This window comes from Aptenodytes forsteri, unplaced genomic scaffold, assembly GCF_000699145.1.
Source record: "Aptenodytes forsteri isolate BGI_AS27 unplaced genomic scaffold, ASM69914v1 Scaffold2, whole genome shotgun sequence".
Lineage (NCBI taxonomy): Eukaryota > Metazoa > Chordata > Aves > Sphenisciformes > Spheniscidae > Aptenodytes > Aptenodytes forsteri.
Window position 1 is genome coordinate 7,151,015 of NW_008795695.1, and position 25,144 is coordinate 7,176,158.

Sequence of the window (25,144 nt, forward strand, 5' to 3'; positions counted from 1 at the left end):
GGGGCTCTGAGCAACCTGATCTAGTTGAAGATGTCCCTGCTCGTTGCAGGGGGGTTGGACTAGATGACCTTTAGAGGTCCCTTCCAACCCAAACCATTTTATGAGTCTATGATCACAGCCCCTGCATGAGACTAGTGATTTCTGACTTGCATCTTTCATTACGCAGCTCTGCCAAGTATTCCATTACATTGCAACCATTGCCACCATATCTTTAGAGCAGTTACTGTTCAAGAGAGCTTGGTTCCTTATGTTCCTAAGACTAACAGCAATGCTTACAGCACAATACCAGGAGCTGTATTTACTTTGTTATTCTACGGGCAGGGGGAGGGGAGGGAGCGATCTCATTTTTGTATAGAGGATGCAAGAAGAATACTTCTCAAAAGTACAATCACAAAATAAGTATTGGGTGCCAGAGGCCAAATCCAGGCTTTTTCACTTCCAAACGTACCAATTTGTACCAAAGAGAGGCGTACAACAGGGGAGCAGTACTGGGAACCTGTTCAGGCCAATCACACTGCAGATGATCCTGAAACCTTGCTTGAACCTGCCAGGGGAATCTATGCAAAAGAGATTTTGTGTGTGTGCGTGCGCACACGTGTTTGTGGGCACGTGTGCATGTATGTGAGGGAGAGGCAAGGGAGAGAGGAAGGAGTGGTAGGAGAAACGTTATAGACAGCTCAAATTCATGATTGTGCCAGTTACTATGTAGGAGGTCCTATGACAGGATGTGAATTGTGGGTATTTGAAATGCAAGAGTCACATACGCTAAAATAAGGTGCCATCTTGTTTTCTAAGTTTTTCAAGAAAGCGTTATCAAAAACATGAAGCCCCGCCCCCCCATCATCCCTCCTACTACAACCTGAAAGCATCTTGATTTTGTTTTTAGAAACACAAGGGAACGCTTCAGAGTTCAGCAAGTTCTGCCAGTATGGCCCTAGATGCCAAATGTCACAACCGCTGACAGGCCATCTCCGTATCTGTCACCCTTGTTTCCATACTCAGTTGCATAATTATTCTACTGTGGGCAGTAAAATTGTTCCCATTTCACTAGTATTTCCCCAGTTACCTTTTCTCTAAGATGTTCAGTATCCAGGTTAAGAGGCTGTGATCTTGTATCAGCTCATAGGCAGCTCTGGTGACATGGGCAGCATTTTGTAGTATCTCCAGAATATGACTCTGAAACAGAAAACATAATTTGTTCTTTTACAAAACCAGAATGTAGTCAGGATCTAATTATTATCAATCTTTCAGAAGGATGTAATTAGCAATCTGACTGGTGTCTGGGATCTGATCAACTTAAAGTTAAAATGTATTACCAAACACCACATGTTCTTAGCAACCCCAGGGGAGAAGAGACATTCTCTTTTCAAGGCTTCATACACACAGACGCTACTCTTAAAAGGAAGCCTTAAGGTAGCAAGACAATTTTCTCTTCTTGTCCAAGATTTTGATACCTAACTGAGATGCTTTTAACAGACTGGATTTCTCAGGGTGGATGCTTATGAACATGAGAGCTTCTGGCATGTGAGTTTTCTTCCTGCTAAAGCACTGTACAGGTAACATGCTGGTTAGGGAATAAGGAGACCTAAAAAAGCAAAGGCCCTGACTGTATGAGCAAAACTGCAGTATCTGCAATATTTTCCATGAAGCAGTAGAAATACGACTAGAGCCAGACCACCAGTTGATGAAACTGAGTGAGGTTCCATGATGGCAGGGACCTGTTCCAATTTCAGGGGACAAGGATGTGACTCTGGTTTAGACATAAGCAATTGTTTCCCCCTCCATACATACACAAAATCAACAAGGAACAGATTTTCAAGAGGGCAAGGGAAGAGTCAACTGCTCCTTTCTGCTTTGTATTTGTTTAAGATCTCCAAACCATGCAAACTTTTGTCATTTTGGGTTTTTTTGTGGTTTGTTGTTTTGGTTTTTTTTTAATTCTTACCTGGGAGCTCTCATCACACAAAGGACTGTTGAAAAAGGAAAGAATGACCTGGAAAATCCTCTGGTAGTCATAAAGCTCATAGCAATGTTTATCACGCAGTCCTTCTCCAAGAAATCTGAGAATCCACTCACGTTCTGTTTTGTACTAGAAGCCGTAAGAAAAATACCACCATCAGACATTTCAAAATAATGCCTGCTCATAGGAGCACAAAAAACCCGGTTCCCTGGGAGTGCCAGCACAGTGCTTAACAGCTTTTTCCGGACTTCTCAATTTTCATCCCTATCAAATTTAATCAATAACATCCCTCAGGAACAGTTACTCTGCAGCCCAAGTATGCACTGATAATGGAACTTTAAAAGTTGCTGTTTCTAAAATACCTCAGTTGAACTCAGTGTTAATAATCTAAACTCCAATATGAATGTAAGCTAGCTAGGGCAGAACATTCTGTTTGTTGTGCTTACAGAGCATGCACAGCACAACTCATGATTTCATTATGTGTTACTATTAAGAAAACAACAAAGAAACCCAGAAATAATACTTCTAATTCCAATATAAAACAAAACAAAGATGCTTCTAATCAATTACCTATGGAAGAATAAGATTTCATTGCATTTTTATGGCTTTTTTTGTATTATTTTCTGAAAAATTAGTGGATACCTAAGATGGGATTCTTACATTACCTCGAAATCAAAACTGTAGAAAAGCTGGAAAAACCCTGGTACTTTCCTCAGGTCCAAATACTGGTGTGACAGAAGGAATCTGTTTACCTTTATATACATGTGCTCCTCTGTGAAGGGAAACAATGGTTACTGTGGAGGAAGACAATGTTCACAATACACAACCACGCAGAAAAATAAATGGAACCTGTATTTTTCAGTGTTTCAGCTAGCTGTCAGAACAGTACATTAATTACAGTGGAGGCCTTCTGCTCTAAGGCTGATTATATTGTTGGCCGTCCCTCCTCTTCTCTTCCCCAAAATGAAAAGCTCATTCAGAGTGCGCACAAAGCAGGTGAGAAGATAAACATTCACCATGGCTCTGATTTCAGCAAATCCAATTTTACTTCATTGACAAAATAGAAATCTGTGGCAAAGTGAGAGGCAAATCTCTTCACGTTTCAAGCCTAACACTTCACGTTAGGTAATCATAATTTTTAACCTGCAAGACCAGGCATGTCCCCCATGAGCAGCGGAACAAGTTGCCCAGAGGGACTATTCAGTCTCCATCCTTGGAGGCTTTCTAGGACCAGTCTAGAGGTCTGGAAGTTTTCTAGGATAAAGCCCTGTGCAAAGTGGTCTGCCCTCAGCTGGTCCTGCTTTGGGCAGAGGGTTTAGCTAGAGCCCTCACAAGGTCCCTTCCAAACTGAACTACTCCCCAGTGCTGATTCTCCTTTGCAGCAGTGACTTATGTTGATTCAGTGTCTAAGGACAAAAGAACACTCGGGCCAACCTACTCTGATTTGCTGAACAGGACCTGCACACTCATCTAGTCCTCTGCCCACATACACCCCAAAATTACGAGGAGGTAGTGGCTTCATCCCTGATGGATCAGACTGGTCTTGTACACAAATCAAAATGGCACTTCCCACTTCTCCAGTACGGCAGTCTACACAAGCATTGAAAGTTTCTCTCTGAAACACAGGAAAGCATACTTCATGGCTCCTACCAGCATCACAGCTTTCTCATCTTCCAGTATCAGTCAAGGACATTACTCCATGCACGGTGATGCACCCCAGGAGTTCAACATGCACAGTAGGTTACAGTACCTGGCTTCAGAATCTGCTGTGCCACACGAGCAATGTAGAGGGTCAAAGAGAAGGTAAATCTGAGGTTCGGCTGCCTGATTCCATTTTGTACAGCATCCAAGAGATACAGCAACTGCAGCACAAGAGCCCAGGGGAGAAAAGCTTGAACCATAACCCAAACAAATACAACAGGAGAGCATGAATACATAAATAAACTTTTAGGATACTTCATAGGCCATGAATCAAATACCAGTCCCATCAGGATTTCCATTCCTACAAATAAAATTCCTAAGAATTTCTAAAACACATTTCCCCCCTTTTTCTGCCCATTGATTGTAACAGGAGGAAACACAAAGCAGTAGAGGAGAAGCAATGGAATAGAGGATAAAAAGCTTCTTTTAGCTCTCTCACCATGTGCATGTAGATGCATGAGTACAGCAGCAACTCTCCCCTAATTGTCCATGACCTAAAATGTCTAACCTGGCAAACTATCACTGAGCTCAGTCTTACCTGACTCTTCTCTCGAAAGCGAGCTCCTTCCAGATGAGAACGAAAGGAAGCCAGGACAAAATAGGCAGCTGCTCTCACGTTGGAATCATAGCTGCTAAGGGCAGCTACTGTTAGACCCAGGGCATTGACTTCGACAAACTTGTGACATGCCACTACACACTCTGTGTGGGAAGAGGGGAAAAAACGAAAGAAAAACACCCAGTGCATTACACTGACATGTCACGGAGTATATAACAGCACTATAATCCTTAACAAAACTTCTATTCATAAACACCAATTTCTAGATCTACCCCAACAAATAATACTTCACTGCATGCTGAAGGCTCTTTCAGCTAAGAAAAGCATTCTGCAAATCACTCTGAACAGGAATTCTTTGCCTGAGCTGAAATTAATGTGGTTAGTCTCATTTACGTGAGACAGAGATGATTCTGCCTGCTAGACCGTGCAAAGTTAGGAGTAAATTCTGTAAAGATACCAAATATCTCACTGTTTCAGGAAAGTTAAGTACAAAGAAGAACAAGAGGGAAAATTCTCCTCCTCAAAACATTTTCTGGGCACTTGATAAGTCTGCGCCTGAAAGAAAGATCAGCATAGCCAATGAAAAGCCTATCTGCACTAAAGAGCTTCTGTACTGGAACCAACAGGAGAATAATACATAAATAAGCCATTAGCCACACCAGTTGTTACTGTGCAGGCATGAGTGATTCTGCTGGTAAGGCATATTCCAGGCAAAGTACTAAACTGTACCCCTATGCCCTTCTGGGACAAACAAAACCCAGCAATGAGCAGCAACCAGCCAAACAGAAAACACACCCTTGAATCTAACATTTATCTTCGATAGTGTTTTGCCATTAGGATTTAGAGCTTTTCATTTAAGGGCTGTGTGTTTTGAAGAGCTTGTGCCATTTCTACCCACTGATGGCTGGAAATGACTTGATGTAAAACCTCCAGAGTATCTCCTGTACTATTTCTATTCCATTCACCAGTAATGGAATACAATGGCACCTCAGTTGTATTTTACCAGATGAAGTGCAAATGTATTCCTGTTCCGAGTTTAGCAACAATATTCACCTATTTTCTTGTAATTCACACTGAAGGTCAAAGAGCAAGTTTCTGAGAAACAAATATTCCTATTTAAGAAGAAGCCGTAGTCTTACTGACAAGTACCTATATTTGGTCCACTGAGTTCGTCCCCCAGCATCACCCACAGAAAACTAAAATATATATATATATATATTTTATATATATTTATGTAAAAATCACAGATTATTTATGTCCCTGCACCAGCAGCTGGGCTGTTTCTCTCATCTTTTCCTCAACTGCCAGAACTCCTACTTCAATTTCGTGCCTGGCAGTTTCATACCCAGCTCTGCTAGTTATGGGCCAGGCAACGGCAGGGTCTCCACCTCCCAGCACTGCCTCCCAACCAGCCCACTGCTACGTGACCAATGCAAAGGCATCACTGAATTGCGATAACAGATCTTTTCAGTGAGTGGTTTTACAACTTATTTCAATACTAGCAATTACTGTACACTTCCCTATACCACTCCTCAGCAAAGCACATCAAGTTTAACTGGCGTAATGCAAAACACCTCAGTCATTCTCCTAGTGAGCAAAAAGATCCCTCGTTTGTTATCACGGGATATCTCTCATGTCACCAGAGCTCGTACAGATACAGCTCTACCCCCCTCTACTTCCAGGCACGGGGCAAGGCCACCACCTGACTGCCAACATAAAAATAGTGAGAGGAGTAGCAACAACAGGGCAGGAGAAAGAGAAACAGAGCCCAGAGAAACACCTAACCTATGCCTTCTGCTACCTTCTGCCTGTGGCAAAGCAACTCCGCACTTCCCACTCTTCAGGCAAGATGCAAGGGTGCAAGGTAAGCACTGGGAAATAGACGCGTTCTGTTGAATCCCAAGTGAACGTGCAAAGGTGATGTAAAACTCGTCTGCCTGCAGAGGATCCTCCATCACTTATGGACATCTCACACATAGCCCTGGCCTATACAACAACCCCTCTCCAGTACGGGATCAACTATGTGTTGTGTATGTGTTCACAGCAAGCCACCACATGGCTCTCCTTCAGACCGCAGTTCTTGAGAACTATTAATGTACACCAATTAGACAAAGTGGATAATTTTATGGGGTGGTACCACATAGTGAAATCCAAGGTCCTCACTTCAGCAGTAAAGTTCATGCTGCTCACAGAAAGATTTATTTGGAAAATTTCTTTCACTGAAAACATGCAGTGGAAATATTTTCCATCCAGCTGACCTTGGAGAGTGCGTTCAACAAGTAACATAAAATAACAAGCTATTATTAAAAAAAAAGTTAATTCTATGTCTGACACAGTTTGTTTAAAGTACCTTGAGAACCATGATGGAAAAGCTTTCCACAAGATGCTTATCAGAGCTAAAGTTAGACAGAACTTGCTATTTGCCCAATTCCAGACTTACTTTTTACTCAGTGAGCATTAAACACTGTGCAATAAGTCTGTGTTTATAAATTCAGCAGTTATATAACATCTGTGCACAGGGCACTGTGCAGCCAGTACAAAGAGCAAATAAATAGAGGAACTGGGAATTCCAAGAGCAGCTGACATGGTTTAAGAGCACCATGGGACTTGAACTCATAAATCACTTGGGCCCTTTCAAAATGCCCCTCTTAGGACACAGGCTCTCACTCAGCGTGGAGCAGTTAAGAGAACTATTTTTCCCCTCTCCAGTTTTAGAGTCAGCCTACATTGGGATAGCCACTGCCTCCACAGCTCCCCACGAACACGATGTGTAAGAGCTCCCTCAACCCCACTGCTTCCCACACAAGCAGTCGTCCTCGCTGGCTGACTGTAGCGCTGCTGAGGCTTAACCAACAGCCACCAAATACCTCTCACCAGTTAAGGTGGTGGCCTCCAGGTGATGGGTGATGACGACAGGTGCATGCCAGCAGTGCTTTTTCCAACTATTACACCCAGGTTCAAAAGACACTGGCTGTCCATGCTCTTCATCAATAACAATCTCAAAGACCCAGCATTAACTGGTTCATCTAAGATCCCTCCTACTGCAAAACGCCAAATAGTTCCGGTACCTTTTTCTCCTCAGTAGACTAAAAGACAGTTCTTTTTACCGCTGTCAAAATTATATGGAGTGGTTTACAACTATAGCTAAGTATAGGCTAAGAACACACAAAACAGGTACCATACTATAAGGGTACAGGTGAACAAAGAAGGACCGAAAGTATGATTTCACTGAAAGACAGTTATCAGCCTGCCAATTGCTTCCGATATTGTTGTGGAAAGCCAAATCCAGCTGTAACTACACAGTGGTTAACCATAATCAACACAGGGAGGGAGCTAGTTAGGAAATTCCTTATGATACTTGTCTCACTTTGATCTTTAAGGGCTCTCTAAATAGACAGTGTGCCTGCGAAGTACAGCACGGATATGCATATGCGAAGTAGGGTCATGTCAAACAAGAAAAGTGGGGCTGAGCAACTAGTTTTCAAGCACCATGTAGATCTCATCAAACTCTGCAACAATTCTGAGCACAGGCCTATTCGTGACACACAATGGCCCCATGCATCTCTGTCTGATGGAAAATGAGTTGGCTGAAGTTTCCCTATACTATAACCACAGCCTGTAACAGGCCAGATTTCCAGTCAATTCAGTCACCGTGTCCCTCACAGAAAACAATACCCCTGCAGAGATTCACTCTGGTCAGGAAACAACTTCACCCTTCCCCAGCAATGGTGGCTTCTGGTTCATGCCCAGAGAACTCCTCCAACATTGCAGGGCACGTTCTCCAACCTGGCCTACCTCTGCCCAGCTCCCACTGAGAGCATAGCTGAAAGGAGCCAATTACTGCTCTCAAAAACTCAGCCACAAAGCAGCCCCACATCAGAGCAGTCCTATCAGCTGCAGGTGGGGCACTGCGTGTAGCAGCAGAATGTACCATCGCTCCCATGCCTGTTTTGCTCATCGCGTTGCTGTGACACCATAGCTCAGGCAGAATACAGCTCTACACCTTCACCAGAAAAAATACAACCTTCCAGTGGGGAACATTCTCTACTGGTCCCTCTTATGCTATTTTATAATTACATTGTGCTGGTTTTTGTGATATACAGAATGCTGTTTGATAGATCAGAGAACATAAATATTTGTCTACTTTTTGCCTCCTCCAAGCTGTTTCCAGTTCCAGTTTAAAAACCTCTCGTCATCTTAAGCAGGTCAGTCCCTCTACAAAGGGTTAACCCACTATATTTAAAAGAGCTATGAGGGAGCACCTGGTCATCTGGACAAGAGCAGCTTGGCAGCAATGCTCTTCTGCTGCTACGTTGCTCTACTTCTGAGTAGCCAAATCTCACTAGATATATTGCATTATTTGGACAGGTGCTTTAAAAAAACCCAACAAACTTTAATGCCACTTATGCCTTGTTATTTTTAAGTCATTCTCAAAATTACAATGCAATGCAGTAGGTGGTTAAATGATGTACGTTTCTTCTCTCCGAAGCCAGGCACAAATTTCTTTGTAGTATTAACTCTCATACTGAGAATAACAGAGCTACAGATGGAGTCATGCAGCTCCCGCAGCAGAGTAAAATGACACTAAATATCGAAGAGAAACTTTCACTTTACCTGGTCTGGTCAGTTCACTAAAGAGCTGAAGTAGAAAACAAGGATCGTAGAAGTCATCGAGACTCTTGACACTTTCATCTCTATATAGTGTCTCTTGTATGTCCTGAAACCAAATCCAAACAAGTATTTGTAAGGAACAACACCAATTTCCAGCTTGGTTTCAAACTTCCCCAACCACCTCATCCCATTATAAAGCAGCCGATACTAAACCTTGCAAAATATAAAGCAACACAGGGTGAGACATGCTTGTGTTTAAATCTGGCTTTCACTATCAGGGTTCCAAAACTATTTCCCCTGACTAGCACAAACAGATATAGAAGCATGTTAGCAAATTGTATGAAAGACTGAAAAGCCCATTGTCAGGGGATCCTTGGACAGTCAAATTCAACAACTGTTTAAAAGTCAAATTCTGGTCTCACTTACACATGGCAATCTTTGCAGTGCTGCACAATCACACCTGCCAACAAGATGTGGTCCATATATTGCAATTCATTTGAAAAGTGCTCCTAAATAACTAATTCCAGACGTCCTATGAATTTAAATTACTCTCCTGATGTAAACGAATTTCAATATATTACATGAATGCAAGAAAGAAATTACTAAAGTGAAAGGCTCTTTTTCTACATCAAAAGAAGGATAATTCAGCAGTCTGAACCAAAGCACCTGTGATAAGAGAAGACGGCGATGCTGAGGGAAAGACAGAATCGTCTTCATCATCTTTTCTCGATCTAGCAGACACAGAATCTCCTCCATGCTTGGCTGCTGCCATAGTGACTTCCCTAGACTCTTGCAAGTCTTGTGATGCTCCACAGCGGCTGGACCCCATAGCAGGATTCTTAAACGTTGTTAAAAGTAAACCCATTAGTCAACAGACTGCTAGCACTGAGCGAAAATCAATTACAGAGGATATAAATTAGTATTTAAGTTTTCCCTTCACTTGTACTTATTATCCTGTGGGAACTTGAAACTAGAACTCGTTTCCCTGGCAACACCTTTTTCATCCATCCAAAAGCTTTTCAAATTCAGTCTGAGGGTGTTTCATTAACTATTCCCTACCCTGTTAATCCAAGTCAGAACTTACCTTCTCAGAATAAAACGCTTTTTTATTTAAGCTATAAATGCAGGTAAGTATGATAGCAGCTGCATGAAGAGAGTGATCAAGACGTGATCAGACAAGGTTGTCTCAAATGCAATTGATATTTCAAACCAGCATCACAGTGGTTCAGTAAAACATAAATCCTTACTCTCCTCCTCCAAGTTGCCCCTTAGACCCCACTTACTTTGCTATCGTGCTTAAAATGCTGTTGATACTGTCATTTATTAATGTGCGTACTGCCAGCAGCATGCCTCACTGTCAGTGAGGCAGCTGAAGGAATGGTGTTAGGCTTCTTATCACCCAGAACCTGAAGGCTCCCATTTGTAACACAAGTTGGGCTCTGCTGGGTTGCATGTACAGAGCTCTGCCTGGATGTTCTCTGTATCACTCAAACTCTTCAGTGCTGGGATCAAGTCTAACCAAGTGTCTGGCTACCAATTCACTTTAAGGTACAGTATGAAATTGTTTCTCCTTTTAAAAGGCTACACAAGTTTTGGGACCTAACTACCTCTGAAATTAGTCTCCTCCTCACATAACACCCTCCCATTTGCAAACACTTTCAGTAAAGATTTATGCAGGATGCAGCTAGTGCCAGAGCCCTGGCTTCTGGAAGCCACTTCAATTCCCTGCTAACAAGAACCTTCACTTCCTGTTCCCCTTCACAGGCTGCAACAATTATCTACATTCTCAGACAAAGCTAAGGGAGGTTCTTAATTCACAGTCCAGTCCTGCTCCAACTGCCTGAGCCAGTACTCTTGCATTGCTGTTAATATTTATGCCCATACCTCAAAGACAGAAAAGTGCATTTAAGCAAGGCAGACCAAAAACATCAGTGTATGTAAGAACTAACTGTTAGCAACAGACTTCCATGTGGACAGCACAGGGCCTGAAAAGAAACGGATTGTTTTATACAATACATGGCTCTCTCTTATGAAGCATGTAGACGTATTGCAAGGTTGCGCTATAAGGAGAGCTACAGCCCAGACTGGTGAAAGACAAGGAAGGCATTGATACCATGTTAGTACCCCAAAACTAACAATACATGTGTTAATGCAAGAGGTTATACATCACTCCTCCACTGGCATATTCCTCTCCTCTCCTGCAAAGCACCAGAGCCGAGTATCATGCATACAGGGGCAAGATCATTGAAAAGGGCAAGGGCTGTGCTCAGTGGCGAATCCTGTATGCCAAGGGAACAGGGAAGGGGAAGGAGTCCTACACTAGCAACTTGTGCTTTGGCTTTCATTTGTGATGAAATCCCTATAGTGGGTTCTTACTATGGAGAGTGAGGGACTACTGAAATGAGACAGTCCCTCACCAAACCCACCGACACCCAAAAGTTTGGGCAGCACACAAGAATTACGTTAAGAATAGGAAATACATAGGAAAAATGTTTCCGAAAGCAACATTCACCTCTAGGTTTGACCTTGCTCACTGTTTATCTCAGTTAAAAATAAGACCCTGGAAAAATGCCCATTGTGAGACTGCTTATTTGCGTGTAGTTAGTCGAAGAAAGGAAGGTGGTCAGCTTACCTGGAATTTATAAGACTTTGATTATTCTTCTCGTATAACTGAAGCAGTAGCAGTATCTTCTGATCTAAAAAACAAGATGAAACCCAAAGTCAGTCACCTATGAAGATGAAAACCAGATCTAGTAGGAAGTACCTTTCCCAGGCTAACACACTTACCTACAGCACTCAGTGTAGCCCCGTAGGCACCCAGCAACACGGCAAGGTGACTGCTCTCACAGAGAGAAGGGCTGAGTTTCACAACTGTCAGCAGTATATCCACCAAGGCCTCTGAAATAAACACACAGCTTTAGCTTTGTTGCTCTCTCAGTTAGTGCGTATATAAATACCCACGCACACATATACCCTCTGTAAACAGATGCACACACAGTATTGTATATTTTGGATCAAGATCCGTCTCTATAAATAGCAAAAAACATTTCCCTGACTACACTAAAGGATGATTACGATGCATTTAATTCTCGTGGAACAACTTTTTTTGAAGAAGTTAAAACAGTATTTCCAACCTGGACGCACAAATGTTATTGTGAAGTGAGGTCTACAATGTGGCATACTACCCTGCAGAAACTTTCCATGCGTACACATTTGCTTGCTAAAAAGAAGTGCTATACCCTATCCTACCATACCACAGCTCCCTCCTCTCCCAGGAAGGCATCTTAAATTAGCTCAGGAGTTGCACACAGTAAAGGCAGACATCCCAGCAACCTCCCCAAGCTACTCGAGAAGTTACAGCAAGAACTTGTAAGTTCATACCCCAGCTGCAGTAACTTATCAAAATGCTTCTACACTGTGCATTTAAACAGGGGTCATCACTGCAGAATCCAATTAGCAAGCTACAGGAACTCTGTCCCGGGGTGTACAAAAATTATCCACCTTTATTTTATAACTAGTTGAGAAACAGATCAAATAAGTGATCAGGTTACTCAAAGGTAAAAAGGGTATCTGTGGCAGATTCAAGACCCGAATCCAGATTTCTCTACTCCCAGTATCTGAAAAGGCACAGGCTTTTTCCCCTAGTATCTACAGGAATATAAAATGTACGTCAAAACAAAACAGATCATAAAGACAACAGCCTGAATGAATGCACTCCTGACACCAAGTTTCTGAATTAGTGGTTAGCCTCAAAGAATCCATCTCGCTGCTCTACAGAAATACATTCAAAAGGTAAAACACATGCAATACACAGCAAAATTTTTACTTATTTTTAATTTCACTAAATTTGTGACTTCACAAGAGCTTTTTGCTCTTTTCAGGTGATTTAAAACTTTGAAGTTTGTTTACATGTTGCTCCCTGATATACATAAAATTTGTCATCAACATGCTGCCCTGAGAATTTCCACCCCTTTTCTTATACGGCTCCTTCAATCACTGAATCTCAGCACCCTGTACAGTGGGGAAAAAGCTGAGGTGTACATAGATTAAATGATTGGTTCAAGGTCAGGTAGTATTTCAGTTGGCAGAGACAAAGAAACAAAGCCTACACATGAACTAGCATCCAATTTATATTCCTCATGGAAGGATATTCCTTGTGAAAGGCTGCAATATCAAATACACATCAATTAAATTAACATTTTTGATACAACTTGCAAAATCAACTTAAAATCTTCTGTATCAACCTATTTTAAAATAGGTTTAAACGTCACACAGGTTTCTAACAGAACCCGTATGCACGTAGTGATCTTACACTAACAGCCTCACAGAAACCAAAAGAATCAATTTAAGATTTCAACAGGATTAAAAAACCAAACAAACAGACAGACAGTAGTTTTAGAAAACATAAGTGTTCAAAACTGGCAGCCATAAAATGAATCCAACATTTGGATCCAAGTAGAGGTAGAATTTAAAACTAAATGCTAGTGTTCTGAAATTATTTAGTAGTTCTGCAAGTATATGTAGGTGGATAGGTTACTAGATGGGTAGAATATAACACGAGAAAGGCAAGAGTACTAAATATAGTTAAAGGGAAGAGGAAGATAAAAACATACCTCTCGTCTGGAAGTTCGTGCCATCTTCTTCTCTTGACCTCAGTATGGCTGACAAAAATAGAGAGTGCTGCGTGACCATCATGTGAAGTTTGGAGAGCTTGACTAATCTCTGACTAAGTGAGGATTCTTTCTTGTATAATAACTGAATAGCAACGTTCAGGACTTTCAAAAATGCTTCATCTCTGTAGCGGTACCTTTAGAAGCAAGGATCACAGAGAAGTCAGACCCCAACCAAAAGGAAAGCTGCTTGAAAAAAATCTGTTTAGGACATGAGAACTTTGCAAAGAAAGCAAACTTAGTAAAACCAAAACAAATTAAAAAAATTAAAACAAAGGTACCTCTTTCCCTGAGCTGTTTTGATTTTTTTTTTAAGCTATGCTTGTATCTTAATTATAAAAAGGAAAAGAGAATCAACACACAGTCACACTTGTAATTGCACTGATCTTAATAAAAGATTAGGATTTCGCCTACTAACCCTTCAGACAGGAACCCTTCAGATTAACACTTCTAAGCAAGGATCACAGAGAAGTCAGACCCCAACCAAAACAAAAGGAAATTGAAAAAAATCTGTTTAGGACATGAGAACTTTGCAAAGAAAAGAGAAACAGTCACACTTGTAATTGCACTGATCTTAATAAAAGATTAGGATTTCGCATTTCGCCCCTTCAGACAGGAACCCTTCAGATTAACACTTCTACCTCCACAGAAGCCAAGATTATCATAAACTATTTTTTATTTCGGATTCTTTCTTGTATAATAACTGAATAGCAACGTTCAGGACTTTCAAAAATGCTTCATCTCTGTAGCGGTACCTTTAGAAGCAAGGATCACAGAGAAGTCAGACCCCAACCAAAAGGAAAGCTGCTTGAAAAAAATCTGTTTAGGACATGAGAACTTTGCAAAGAAAGCAAACTTAGTAAAACCAAAACAAATTAAAAAAATTAAAACAAAGGTACCTCTTTCCCTGAGCTGTTTTGATTTTTTTTTTAAGCTATGCTTGTATCTTAATTATAAAAAGGAAAAGAGAATCAACACACAGTCACATTTGTAATTGCACTGATCTTAATAAAAGATTAGGATTTCGCCTACTAACCCTTCAGACAGGAACCCTTCAGATTAACACTTCTACCTCCACAGAAGCCAAGATTATCCTAAACTATTTTTTATTTCTTTTATTTAAATGGTTTACATTTAGAGGTGAAAGATCTGATTCTGTTTTCATATGAATTGTATTTAAGAAATACCTTAAATAAAAAGAAAAGAAGTTATACGAGCATAAAGCTTCTTTATGCTGGTCGAAAAGAAGCTAGTCCACCTACCCAGTTAGCTATGTTAGTTATGCTAACTGGAGCACAAAATCCAAATCTGCCTGCAGTTGTGCAGGTTCAGGCTCCAATGAAGCCAGCGGATGTGACATAAAGCGCATCCTGAGAAACAAGGAGCATCGTCAAATCCGACTGAATTCAGGGGAGACAGGGTGTTTCCAGTATAATGCAGGACAAGGCCAAGTGAACAGAACTGTACCTCCTACAGCACCTTTGGCGCATCTCAGAATTACTTACTTGAGTCCCATCTTCACAAGGCTGTACCAGTCATCTGGGTCCACTTCTTCAACAAAGCGCTGTGCGCACAGTAAGTAAAAACAGATGTTTACATTTAGCACATAAAGCAAGCAAACACTCAGGTGGGACAATCAAAGGATAACAGGGAAGAAAGCTCTTGGATACAACAATCCTACCTCCTGATTCAAATGAAACTGCAAGTCTTGTTTTGTTGGTCCTGGGAGCAAGGGAGCATATGGGCTGTATGCAATTAAAAAGCAAGCTGTTCTGTAGGTCCCAAAAAACCCAGTCTTGAAACTCTTCACACTCCCCAGGCGTGAAAGGAATAAAGTCGGCAAGTCAAAGGAAGAGACTGCTACTCAGGTACTAGGTTTTTGTGTACCTACAATGTGCTTAAGCTAACCAACCTCTGCATGTGGCAAACAGATATGATACCTGAGTGAGCTGGGTGTACATGTTCTTTACAAAAACTGATCTTCCCTGAAACGCTATAAACCACAACAATCAGTTTTAAGAAGACTGACAGCTGCACATGCCAGCAGTCCCAGTAATGGTAGGTGCTAACCTTGTCAGGCCTGCAAACACCGTCAGGATGAACGCTATGAGGTGGCCCCTCAGGTCCTGCAAGACTCCCATCCTGCACAATCAGTCATGTCCTAAAATGGAGTCTCGCCAGAAGCCATAAAGGGGTCAAAGGCATTCGCTGCCTGCAGAGACTTTCATTTGCATGTCTTACATGGATCTGCCTACCTTACTGAACTACAAAAAACGCCAGTAGTACAGAGGGAATGATCAAGTAGTGTTCTTTATGATCAAAGTCCGGATTTCTATCTATGATCAACTGGATTTCTGCCACAGACTTCAGAGGGCATGGCAGGTGGGTCTTGTCAGAAGTGTCTCTATCACTCTATCACCTTTTTTTTTTTTTTTAAAAATCTATGCAGGGGCTGGGTTCTAACTCTTTTAGTAGCCCAGGAAACATCCACTGGCAACCTTCTTTGATTTTCTCCTGAACACCTCAAACTCTGATTTTCAAAGGGGACTGTTAGCAGAAAGCCATCATCAAGAACAACTCAAAAGTGCTCTTCTTGTAAAGGATTAGCAGGGCCAAGTTAACACTGTAAAAGCTACTAAAAGCCCATAGAAGCCATAATCTATAAAACAGAAAATAAAGTCCGATCTATATTTACCCAAGCTACAAGAGCACAATAACACATACGCACACAATCATATTCTGGCAACGCAGATAAAAAGAAGTCTCACCAATAATTCTTCTAGCCTCAGCAGCATGGACCTCTCCACTTCTTGCTTGCTTTCATCTTTACTGTTGTTGTACATGACAATTAACCCCTTCATGCAGGCTGATAACAGGCGTCTCCTCCAGGAATGCAGCTCTTCAGAGTTTTCAAGCACTCTAGATATGGCATCTGCCACTGTCCAACTGCAGAAAGATATTTATTTATTTTTTAATGTTATAACATCCTTTTTGTATATGCTAAAGAGGTCTTGCAGCCAAAGGTTAAAGTGACAGATTCTCTGAGGAGAGGATGCTATTATTGTTCACAATATTTGCATTCATGCATATCTATCACAATGCTTTATGGAACAAACCTAGTCCTGAAACAGGGCAACTGGATTTGCCTACCTCTCATTATTTTCTGCTTTCTCAAGAGCAGCAGGAAGCTGGTCAATAAGGCTTCGCAGCCCTTTGCTTTCTGAAGATGGTAACAACTTCGAAAGAACTTGCAGTTTCACAGTGGTCTCATAAGATGCTTCTGTGTCTTGAAATACACCGCAGAGCTCCTTCCACAGAGCCTTCCTCAAGACAGGTGTAACAGCTGAGACAACTGTTGGGAGAGAGCAGGGGACCGAGGTTTCACCAGCTAAGTGTGTAAGCAGCAATAGACTTATAATTACAAAAATCCCAAATCGCTTTTCTAATTAAGGCCCAGATTACTTAGTTTCTAGGAAATTATACTACAGCAGCTGCTAATCTGCTACAGAGAAGTTCACTCTGTATTGCTCCATAGCATCATTGGGAAGTATTTAGCATATGTACCAGACAACCACTTGCTACACGGCTGAAACGATTAGACATGGGCAAACAATGCAGACCTTCAAAAGAGGGACAACTTCCTGATAAGAAGCCTTGTCCTTGCATCTCTGGAAGGACGAAACCTTACCAGTTCTCTGACCCTGGACTCAAAGGAAAGGGGGGTTGGACTAGATGACCTTTAGAGGTCCCTTCCAACCCAAACTATTCTATGATTCTATGATCAACAGATGGCTAACAGGTACCTTATAGATCAAGTCAGTCAGATAGCAGTTTCCCCTTCTCTTCCCATCCTCTACCTTCCTGTGTGCCGACGAGATCTTTTCACTATTTGAACTTCTAGATAGAGCTAGCCTTCTCCACCAACCGCTACAGTCAACCTGTTTCTGTTGCTATTCACATTTCTATGCAGTAAGAGAAGTGAAATCAAAATGATCCTGTTCTGTCGAGTTGAATCCCAACTCGTAGTTTTGCTGGTAGAAAATTTAACAGTCTTGTCAATTTAAGGCCGCTGTTGGTTTGGAAAGTTTTGGACTGCCAGCTTAGGAAGGCATTACTGTAGGAAGCTATATTTGGAGATTTATTTTAGAAGAAATTTTTGGACTCTTACACTTGTAAAAGTTAAAGCTTACGTTCTGCGAAACCATATGGCTGTGGCATTCCACTCACGATGCAGTGTTCTATCTATGCCCAAGAAAAAGTTTTTACGTCCTATACTAAACCAAGATAAGCATGAAGACAGATTTTCACATGCACTGTGAAAGTATTAAATAAGGGCTTCAAAAGAGAAAACTGGGCAACAGCAACTGTAAGAGGACTTTGCTTCAGTCTAACAGCCAAGCTTCATTACAGTCCTTTACCTTTTATGCTGCAGAGGTGTTTATCAGAGAATCATTAGAAATTAGACAAGTAACTTTTATCACCTCTACTTATTGTGCAGAGGATCCATGATTTTGAGGCCAGCAGAGCCTATACTGAGAATCTGGCCTCCCAAATCATGCACAGGGATCAGCTGTGGCTTTACCTGCAGAAGGTCGAGTGAAATCATACTGGTCTCTGCATTGCAAATACACATTAATGAGTGGAAGAAAGCTCTCCATGTTTTTCCTGAGGTACTTCCCAGTGGCACTGCTCAGACACCACAGCTCAAACTGCAGTAGATGAGTCCTACAGTGTTTCATCAGGATGCCCACAATGGCAAGGGAGGTTTCTGACCTCTGGTTAAGGCAGTGAACATGCACCTCTGCACTGATTGCGTGTGCAAGGACTGGCTCACTTTGGAGAGCCTGAAGGAAAACTTTCTCTAAATCTTTGCTGGCTGATGCGGACATCAATATCCCCAAAGCTTTAATGTGCTCTGTGGACAGCAGTAGTTCTCCTTGTTGGGGCTGCCTTTGGTAGCTCTCTGTGATGAGCTGCACCAAAATCTGTCCATAGAAGCTTAATTGTTTCCCTTTTTTAGGGGATTTTTCAGATTTCTGAGTAGTCAAGCTCATTTCAGGAAGTCGCAGCATGGTTAAAGTGATCTCCTTCAGCTGAGCTGTAGCCATGTATATGTGCAACTCCTCCAGAGCCTCCAGCTGGAGAGACTTCTTGGGAGAGACCTGGCTTCTGTCTTTCCCCGCAGTCTGTAGCTCTTTCAAGACACTTTTTGTGATAGCTTCAAAATACTTTGATAACACATGTTTGTGATCCATGCTCTGCAACATCGGGGCACCCGTTTTCAAAAGCTGGAGCACACCGGAATTGAGGTGAGCTGACAGGAGCTTCACAGTGACAGGGTTTAAACTGTGCTGAGGAAGAGAACGTTGTTCTAAAGCCAGAAACCAACTCTCCAGCGTAGGATGTCTGAAAATCAACATGAGCGTATCTTCTAGTGTCTGTAACAAATGGTTGTAACAATATCACTGAATGGATAATTATAGTTCCGGGGAGGGGGGGGGGAGGAATCATTCATCTGTCTATTTTCCAGAGTATGTTTATTACAATTACTGAACATGAAATTGTCTATTAACTGGTCAGAGGATAAAAATATTAATGAATTATAAGCATATAAATACCATTCTTCCAACATTTATGATGTGGGAAGGACACCTTCACTCAACATTCTCCACATGTCTAAGCACATTTCCAGGGGAAAACTGTATATTCTGGGGTTTGCCAATACAATTCCATTCTAATCTCCACAAATCCACAGAACAGATGAAAGGGGGGCAAAAATTCACTCCTCCAAGTACATAATTTTCATAACCAGGCTTTACACAAGGCTTAGGGAATAGAATTTCTTCTGCAAAGGTGAGTGATCTCTGTCAGGACCTTTCCTGACCGTATTCCAGCTCAGGGGTGAGACTGGATGATGCAGCTTGGTCAAATCTCCAGACAGTAGTTTTGTAACTGCTGGACCACACGCTCAAAGTTCATAAGTCCTCCTCTTAGACCTTAACAGCATCTCTCTGCATCAACCTGTTTCCATTCAATACAACTCTGTGAAATACACAGTGTATGATATCCTGTCCACTCCCTGCCCTTCTGAGGACCTGGCAAAAGCTATAGTAATGCTTCTACAAAGCAGTAAAATCCTATTCAAGCCCTTATACCGCAAGCATATGACAGACACACTTTAATCCTAACTGAAATCCCAGAAATCCTCACCACTATTATCAAGTCACAGCACTCACAAAGCCTGATCCCTGCTAGATCCCCTGTTCTCTGTCACATTTAGCCAGTTCCACATGTTGGTGATCAGTGAAAATACATCAACATAATTTGTGTACAAAAATCATTCATGTTTAAGATCATTTGCTTTAATTAATGGTTCAGCAAAACTTATGACTATTTCCCTAGAGAATAAATCAAATCAAAGTTTACTAACAGGTGAGCTTCTGGCCTGTGTATTAAAGGATTTGGTACCTTGTCATTTGAAGACTCCTCTATAATCAGAGATTCCTCGTCCATAAAGAGATCTGATTCAGTCTGATGCTCTTCTCGTTTCTGCTGATTATCCAACTCTATCTGATTTCCCCGGCACAACAAGCTGCTCAGCAGGTCCACATAGAGGTCAACAAGGTGAGGACCAAAAGTTTTACTAAGCTGTGAAAACAGACACCTTGGAAGTTGAGAAAAGAGAATGATGGGAGCAGAAGGATAATTATCCGATAGGAACAGAAATTAACTAAGAACTTCCTAGATTACAGCCTTTTCTGGGGAAAGGAATCACTCCCCTCTGTAGAAACCTGATTCTAAGAAAAGTCTTAGGATGCCAAATAAATATTTATAGATTTTCATCTATACTGCGACTTTTGGTGTAACACAGGCCAATGAATTTCACTCTCTGGAGAGGCTTCTTATGGAGACCCAGAAGCTGGATTAAAATCTAGAGTTTATTTGTACTACACACAGATCGGTAAGGTAACCCATGCAAAGTAAATCCAAGACTTCTCAACAATTAGAAAGATAGACTTTTTTTTCCAAATTAGGTGCAGGTTTGTCTGGTGCTCTATAGCCTCAGTGAGAGCCGAGTACGTGAAAAAGCTGCAGAACTGGATCCTTAAGTTTTAACAGCCAAGTCATTTGTACTTGCTGCATTAAAATAAAACAAACAAACCCGCAATATCATCACAATACTGCTCTTACACTGCCAAAGTTCTCCACTGTGGATTTCAGGTATAGCAACACATGCTTTACTCCTAACAAAAGCTGTTCAGGCGGGAGCTGGGAAGCCAAGTCTCTCAATTTTGTCTGGATATCGTCTTCCAGTAAGGTACTGCTTCCTCTCTCATAGGCTTTCTTTAGCGAAGTGGTAAATACAGAATCCAGGACCACAGCAGGTTCTTTGCACACCTCTTTGCGTTTTTTAAACTGTTTAAAATGGAAAAAAAAACGTAGAAGAAAAATAAAGATGAGTATGAATCAAAAGTTTCTTTAGCTACCTCTGTTTTGAAATGAGTTCTGCGCTAAAAGTGGGACTAAAGCTCCAGGAGCATACATGTACAGTCCTGCTATCACAGAGCTAGTCAAAGCTGTCCCATGGCAAATCTGCACATGGTCACTGCTAGGCTAACAGAAAAACACAGCAAACCCTAGCACAACTGGTCCATGCATTTCCAGCCCATACCTGGGTGAACTCCAGCCACTGTAAACTGGTTCCTCGGGCCACATTACACATTATGCTACACTGTGCCTGATGAGGAGCTGCAGTCTGGGTGATTGCGCACAACCCTTGAGCCCCAGCTTCACTTCCCAACCACAGCACAGACTACTTGTCCCGTTACAAAAAAGCCCTTGAGCAAATTTGTGTCCCAATGTGATCAAGAAGCAATACAGCATTAGCTTAATGTAAATGCACTTCTGATGAAAACGTAACCTTTATACACTGTGAGGTTTTATAGTAATACTGGCTCAAGCATTCAAGTGACTTCAGGTATTCCATACCACAGGTTCCTGAGCTTGCTGGGGTATCCAGAGTTTATAGTACTGGTTAAATTGGTAGAGCTGAGGGTACTTAGAAACTTTCAGGGACTGCAGATCTTTATCATAGAGCTGGAACATCAAGCAGAGGGCGAGGGGTTCTCTCTGAGAGTGCAGGAGCTCAGTGAAAACAGCGACAAGATACTCTACGATGTGTGCTCCTAGAAAAGCAAAATAAAAAAAGAAACTTCTGTTGACAGAAGTAATCTGCATGAGCACAGACACTAGGGCAACCCTCTTTCCTTAAGACCTGGGCAAAAGGCCATATAGCATCATTTAGAAAAGTACTGAACAGGATTAAAAGGTGTTTGTGATAAGCTAGACAAGTGTTCCTGACCCACTGAGGTATCTGGAAAAATCCTCCATGCAGTAGTCCTTGTTGAAGTAAATAATCACCCCACTTGAAGGTACATGCTCAGGTTGGCCTGTTTCCTTCCAGACAAGCATAAAACTAACTCTGCCTTTACTGTGTTGTGCTAAACTTGTCTGTATTTTGATGGATAAGGACCCCAGCCAAGCACCACCTAAGAGGAGAACTATTTGTACTGGGGGGAACACACCCAGGTTAACATGCATTGGTTGAATATAGAGGATTTTCTTTCAGAACTGGGACTTTCAGTCCCACCCCAGGTGCTACTCAACAACCAAATATACATAGGACTTAATGAGGTGCTGCGGGGTTGGCAAATCCTGCTCTGAGGCCAACTGCTGCCCCTGTGACTCCTCACTCCACCAAATCCTTTCCTCAAGGAGGTCGTAAAACTTTGCAACATTCACCCCTGGAGCTTCATCTCTGAAGTTTTCTTTGGGAAACACATCCATCTCCTGTTCAACAGTCCAGTCCTCTCTCCCCTATTGACTGGTCTCAGTGGAAGAGCTGCCTACAGCCACTGAAACCACCACCTTCTCACGATCTGCATACTCTGTGCTTAAAACACTCTGCTATTGAAGCGCAACTGCTTCCAGGCCAAGATTGTCCATGCAGACACAGTGTCTGCACTGCTCCTCTGTCACCTCTATACTGTGCTCAGAGCCTGGGGTCATTCTCCTCCTCCACTTCCCTGCATCTCATAGGGGGAAAGTGGGCTCTCTTTTTCTAACCTGAGCAAGTTTGTTTTCCCACAGTAGGAGCTCCCTCAAGTCAATGGCAGTTTACAGAATGCCTGCATTTCCATCTATTTTCCCTACTCAAGAAACCGAGAGCAAGCTTCCTTAGGGTCAGGAAAAAAGGGCAGAAGCACCTCATAAGCTTTAATGCCTCTCTTAAGTGGGGAACACCATGGATCTGCACCTCCTTCCACTTGCAATGAAGACAATAAAATGTCTCGAAGAGCTCATTGGGTAAGAATGATCCCACTTCCACTCCGCGAGCATAGACGATACATAAAAACAAAAGTGTCCGTACCTGTTCCATTTTCAGTCTGAAGCAACAGTATATTCCTGGCTTCTAATGCAGCAGGGACAACAGCACTGAATGGAAATGTTTGGATAACCATGTCTTCATTTAAAGTGAACCCAATTTCTTCATCTAAGCCATCACTGCCCTCAATTAGGACATCCACCATATCCAGGACATCTATTAAGCGAAGAAAAAAAAAGTAAGCAGAGGATTCAGACTAACTAGAAAACAATGGAGGTAGAATCCAACCCTCCAGGAATACAAGGCAGCTTCTCAATTCCCAAAGCAGAAAAAAGGATGAAAGACACATCTGCCTAGCAATGCAACAGTAAATGCAACTGTAAAAATCACTGCCTCTTACTGTGTGCTTAACTTTACTTTTTGCCTTTCAACACTGCTGTCCAGCTGACAGAAGTAAGGGAAGGGAAGGGAAGAGGTGCATCACCTACTGTTATCATCATGGCATTAGGTAAGGACTATCAGAGCATAACAGTGACAGGAAATGTGTATGGGAAAGTATGAAGGAAGCAGCCACTTCCCCATTCAAAGAACATCCTGAGCAGTCCTTGGAAGAGCTTCTCAGCTCTATATGGCCAGAGAACCAAATCTTGGTCACGAAAGCGTCAAAGACAGCTTTAACATATGAAGAAGATACCATGTATTCCATGGCTGGCATTACATCTCTGTAATACAATCAACCCAAGGCAACTGATCCATCTGGTACTGAGTGTTAAACTACCTCAATTATCCTACATTTATGTACTGCAAAATCCTATGCATGGACTGTTATAGCAGAACAGCTAGCACATGGTTAAGTTGTCCAAGTGTCCACATCTGCAGAATTTTTCTTTGTCTGCAGTAGGGCTGTGACTGGTCCCAGAAAGCAGGAGCAGCAGAATTCCAGCTGTGTGCCTGGGAGTAAGAAAGTTCCCTGGGCACCCCAGCCCCTTCCTCCTGGATGAACAGATATGAGCAGCCCCAGGGAGAGGAACTGTAATAGTTTTCATTTTAGTTAGAAAATGCTGCTGCAGGAGCCTGAAGAGAGGTTTAAAATACTGTTAGAACTGCGTAACTGCATCAGAAATTACTTTTGGGAGTAAAGTGGTAACTTTGCAATTCAGACTTCTGATACTAAATACAACTGGAGGGCTGAATCCTGTAGGTCCTTACTTAAGCAGGATTTCTATAGTTATTAGCCGTCAGTTTGCAGATTAGGGCTAGAAAATTTAGCACAAAGTCTTGGAATTCTCTGTTGTTGAGGGAATCACCACATACCGTCAATGTGAGAGATGGGGATGCTGATGTTATCAGAGTCTTGTTTAAACATATTAACTTGGAGCATACTGGCTTCCTGAACAAGGTCTGCTGCTTTATCTGTATATGGATAGGGGTTTATCACCAGTTTCAACAGGATCTGTTAACAAAGGTTGAGAGAGAAACATAAGTACACAGGCTATTAAGTCTACAGGAACCATATCTTGTTAAGAAAGCTGGGAAAGTTTTAGGAGGACAACTTCCATATACTTCTGCAGGAATCTGCCTATGGTTACTGCTGTACATAGAACACTGGGTCTGATGGAAAAAGAAATGTCCACTGCGATTTCGCACCTGAAGTGCTACAACAGACTGAGTCCCTGGGGAAACTGCAAAGAAAAGGAAGCACTGGGCATTTAACATCCTGAAAAGTAAACAGGAAATGTCAACTTTTCTTGTAAAAGATCACAATTTACTCAGGTCTGATAATTTTGGCAGGTATTGCCACATAAAGAAAAGAGGAGATAAGAGCTATCCCCCCCCCCCAACATTCTACCCTTATATCAACAATGCTGTAATAACAACTTATCCTTCTGGATTTAATTTTCCTCCAAATCATTTCACTGTCCTCCCACCCAAGACAAGAAAGATGTCACCTCTGTATAAAGAATTACAAACACTGCTTTTCTCAGAATTCATTCACTGATCTTTGACAGGTTTCTCAACAACAGCAACAAAATAATTAGTTTCCATTAATGCTATTCTTGGCATTGTTTATCCAGCTAATTTGAACAGTTGTTACCCTTTCCAAAAATTGAATCACTGCTTCCTTTTTGTCTTCTTTTGTATTATCCAAGTGTTCCAGCCAAACTGAAAGTTCCTTCCATGTGTACTCAAACACTCCACTGTCACGTAAAACCTGTGCAGAAAACCAAAGGGGGGGGGGTGTGTTTTAAAAAAAAAAAAAA

General features: G+C 41.8%; 1 protein-coding gene across 1 annotated transcript in view; it reads right to left on the reverse strand.

Annotated features, from left to right (window-relative positions):
• Positions 1-25,144, reverse strand: part of URB1 (URB1 ribosome biogenesis 1 homolog (S. cerevisiae)) — a 59,767-nt gene that overhangs the window by 7,139 nt on the left and 27,484 nt on the right. Inside the window, exons 15-34 of the mRNA XM_009282945.1 lie at positions 24,979-25,095; positions 24,198-24,336; positions 22,929-23,099; positions 21,488-21,684; positions 20,690-20,914; positions 19,967-20,146; positions 18,081-18,936; positions 16,649-16,850; positions 16,267-16,444; positions 15,004-15,062; positions 13,442-13,635; positions 11,616-11,726; positions 11,461-11,524; positions 9,495-9,666; positions 8,832-8,934; positions 4,200-4,360; positions 3,711-3,822; positions 2,626-2,732; positions 1,946-2,089; positions 1,067-1,176 (exon numbers count right to left, since the gene is read on the reverse strand). Of these exons, the coding sequence (XP_009281220.1) occupies positions 1,067-1,176; positions 1,946-2,089; positions 2,626-2,732; positions 3,711-3,822; positions 4,200-4,360; positions 8,832-8,934; positions 9,495-9,666; positions 11,461-11,524; positions 11,616-11,726; positions 13,442-13,635; positions 15,004-15,062; positions 16,267-16,444; positions 16,649-16,850; positions 18,081-18,936; positions 19,967-20,146; positions 20,690-20,914; positions 21,488-21,684; positions 22,929-23,099; positions 24,198-24,336; positions 24,979-25,095 (3,602 nt within the window). The remainder of the gene's footprint in view (positions 1-1,066; positions 1,177-1,945; positions 2,090-2,625; positions 2,733-3,710; positions 3,823-4,199; positions 4,361-8,831; positions 8,935-9,494; positions 9,667-11,460; positions 11,525-11,615; positions 11,727-13,441; positions 13,636-15,003; positions 15,063-16,266; positions 16,445-16,648; positions 16,851-18,080; positions 18,937-19,966; positions 20,147-20,689; positions 20,915-21,487; positions 21,685-22,928; positions 23,100-24,197; positions 24,337-24,978; positions 25,096-25,144) is intronic.